Source organism: Danio rerio, chromosome 19 (assembly GCF_049306965.1).
Source record: "Danio rerio strain Tuebingen ecotype United States chromosome 19, GRCz12tu, whole genome shotgun sequence".
In the NCBI taxonomy this organism is placed as follows: domain Eukaryota; kingdom Metazoa; phylum Chordata; class Actinopteri; order Cypriniformes; family Danionidae; genus Danio; species Danio rerio.
In genome coordinates this window covers 51,415,001-51,417,500 of record NC_133194.1, presented here as the reverse complement: position 1 = coordinate 51,417,500, position 2,500 = coordinate 51,415,001, and the positions used below count along the sequence as shown (strand labels likewise).

Below are 2,500 nucleotides of genomic sequence, written 5' to 3'. Positions count from 1 at the left end.
TGCAGGAGATGAGCACTCTGCTGGTGTTCTGTGCTGATGGTCATGTTGTGTGTGTGTGTGTGTGTGTGTGTGTGTGTGTGCAGGAGATGAGCACTCTGCTGGTGTTCTGTGCTGATGGTCATGTGGTGGAGCTTCAGTCTCCTGCTGCTGACACTCAGATCTGTGGAAACAGCTTCCAGCTCACAGCGCTTCCCACAATGCACTTCTGCTTCAGCAGCATCAAGTCCAGGATTAAGGTGACACACACACACACACACACACACACACTTCAGCCTGTTTGTTTTAATACACACATTGTTATTATGGTAAAATGTGTGTGTGTGTGTGTGTGTGTAGAGAGATGAAGCAGTGGCGCTCCGACAGGCCCGAACAGCAGAGAGGCAGAAGCAGCAGCAGGAGCGTCTGAGGAAACTGAAGGAGCAGAATCCAGACGCCTCTGAGGAGGAGCTGCAGGAGGAAGAGGAAGAGGAGGAGGAAGAGGAACTGCCTCCGCTCTACACCCCGTCTCCACCCAGTCCTCTGCTCTGCGGCTTTTACTGTGCAGCCGGAGAGTTCTGGCTCTCCATGGTACACACACACACACACACACACACACACACACACACACACACACACACACACACACACACACCTCTGTTGGACAGTGTTATCATCATCATCATCATCGCTCTGTTTACTGGTTTCAGTCCTTTATGTGCTTCTTTAATCTGTTGAACACACAAGAAGATAATTTGAAGAATGTTGGAGACCTGTAACCATTGACCTCCAGAGTATCTGTTTGTATTACTGTGGAACAGATATCCAGCATTCTTCAAAATATCTGCTTTGGTGTTCAACTGATTACAGAAGGATGAGACGGGGGCTCAGTGGTCAGCGCTGTGGCCTCACTGCAAGAAGGTCTCTGGTTTGAGTCTCTGCTGGGTCAGTTGGTGTTTCTGTGTGGAGTTTGCATGTTCTCCCCGGGTTGGCGTGGGTTTTCCTCCGGGTGTGTCCTTTTGGTCTTTCCTGAATGTGTGTGTGTGTGTGTGTGTGTGTGTTTCAGGGCGGCTTTGACTCCGGGTTTCTGTACCGCTGTCAGTTTTCTGAAGATCAGAGTTTAGACCCAGCGGAGCGGAGAGACGAGCCGCTGTCCTTCATCCCTGTGCAGGACTCAGAGCTCAACCCCATCACCAGCATCAGCTTCAGGTGACACACACTGCAGTGCACTACAGGGCTGCGTCCCAAATCACACACTCCCCACTACATAGTTTAAGAAACTCCGTATTGATGATCAACTCTTGCTGCTTCCCTATAAAGCTGCAAATAACCCAGCTGCTGTTCATCTGACCCAGCTTCTGTCTCGCTATAACCCAACCTGCTCTTGAAGAGCTCTAAACTCAGGGCTTCTGAACAGCAGAGTCCACTAAAGGAGGTCAAGTCTTCTCATTTATGGCTCCTGAAATCTCTGGAATAGACTCCTGATGATGCTCAGACACACTCTCTCAGCTCAACACTAGAATACACACCTATCCCTTTAGTGACGCACACACACTGCAGCACATAGCGGTATGATGCATGAGTGTGTGTGTGCTCCACGCAGATGAGTGGACTCGACAAACCACCTGCAGGACACACTCCTCCTGTCCTCATGCACCAAACACAGTGTTAGAACTACATCTGTGTGTGTGTGTGTGTGTGTGTGTGTGTGTGTGCAGCTCGAGCGGGCAGCTGCTGGTGTGTGGGATGCAGGACGGCAGTATTCGTGTGTATCCAGCGCAGGATCTCCATCAGGGCTCCCTGCAGGCGTTCTGGGCGCTCAGCGTTCACGATAACTCGAGCGGTCGCGTTCGCCACGTCCACTTCAGCTTCGACGACACGTTTGTGCTGAGCGCCGGAGACGACGGAAACATCTTCAGCTTCAGCTGCATGACGGAGCAGCAGATCCACACACACACACACGCCACCGTCCCCTCTCCACGGGTCAGTCTGTGTGTGAGAGTGTGTACTTTCAGTGTGTGTGCTCTGAGTGAGTGAGTGTGTGTTTCTAGGTGTGTGTGAGAAAGCAAGTGTGTGTGTACCTGGTATTCCTCATGTTGTGGGGACCAACAATGTCCCCACAAGTATAGCAATACCAGTAAATATTGACCTTTGGTGGTTTTGTGTGTGTGTGTGTGTGTGCGTGCATGCGCTCTGAGTGAGTGTGTGTTTTTTAGGTGTGTGTGAGAAAGCAAGTGTGTGTGTACCCGGTATTCCTCATGTTTTGGGGACCAACAATGTCCCCGCAAGTATAGCAATACCAGTAAATATTGACCTTGTGGTGACTGTGTGTGTGTGTGCGCTCTGAGTGAGTGAGTGAGTGAGTAAGTGTGTTTTTAGGTGTGCGAGAGAGAGCAAGTGTGTGTGTGTGTACCTGTTATTCCTCATGTTGTGGGGACCGACAATGTCCCCACAAGTATAGGAATACCAGTAAATAATGACCTTGTAGTAGTTTAGTGTGTGTGTATGTGCTCTGAATGAGTGA

The 2,500-nt window shown here is 50.3% G+C and overlaps 1 protein-coding gene across 2 annotated transcripts in view; it reads left to right on the top strand.

Moving 5' to 3' along the window:
• cfap44 (cilia and flagella associated protein 44) overlaps positions 1-2,500 on the top strand; it is a 26,914-nt gene that overhangs the window by 16,707 nt on the left and 7,707 nt on the right. For both annotated transcript variants that reach the window (XM_073931981.1, XM_073931983.1), the window contains 4 exons: positions 84-236; positions 337-567; positions 1,043-1,185; positions 1,695-1,959. In XM_073931981.1, the coding sequence (XP_073788082.1) occupies positions 84-236; positions 337-567; positions 1,043-1,185; positions 1,695-1,959 (792 nt within the window). The remainder of the gene's footprint in view (positions 1-83; positions 237-336; positions 568-1,042; positions 1,186-1,694; positions 1,960-2,500) is intronic.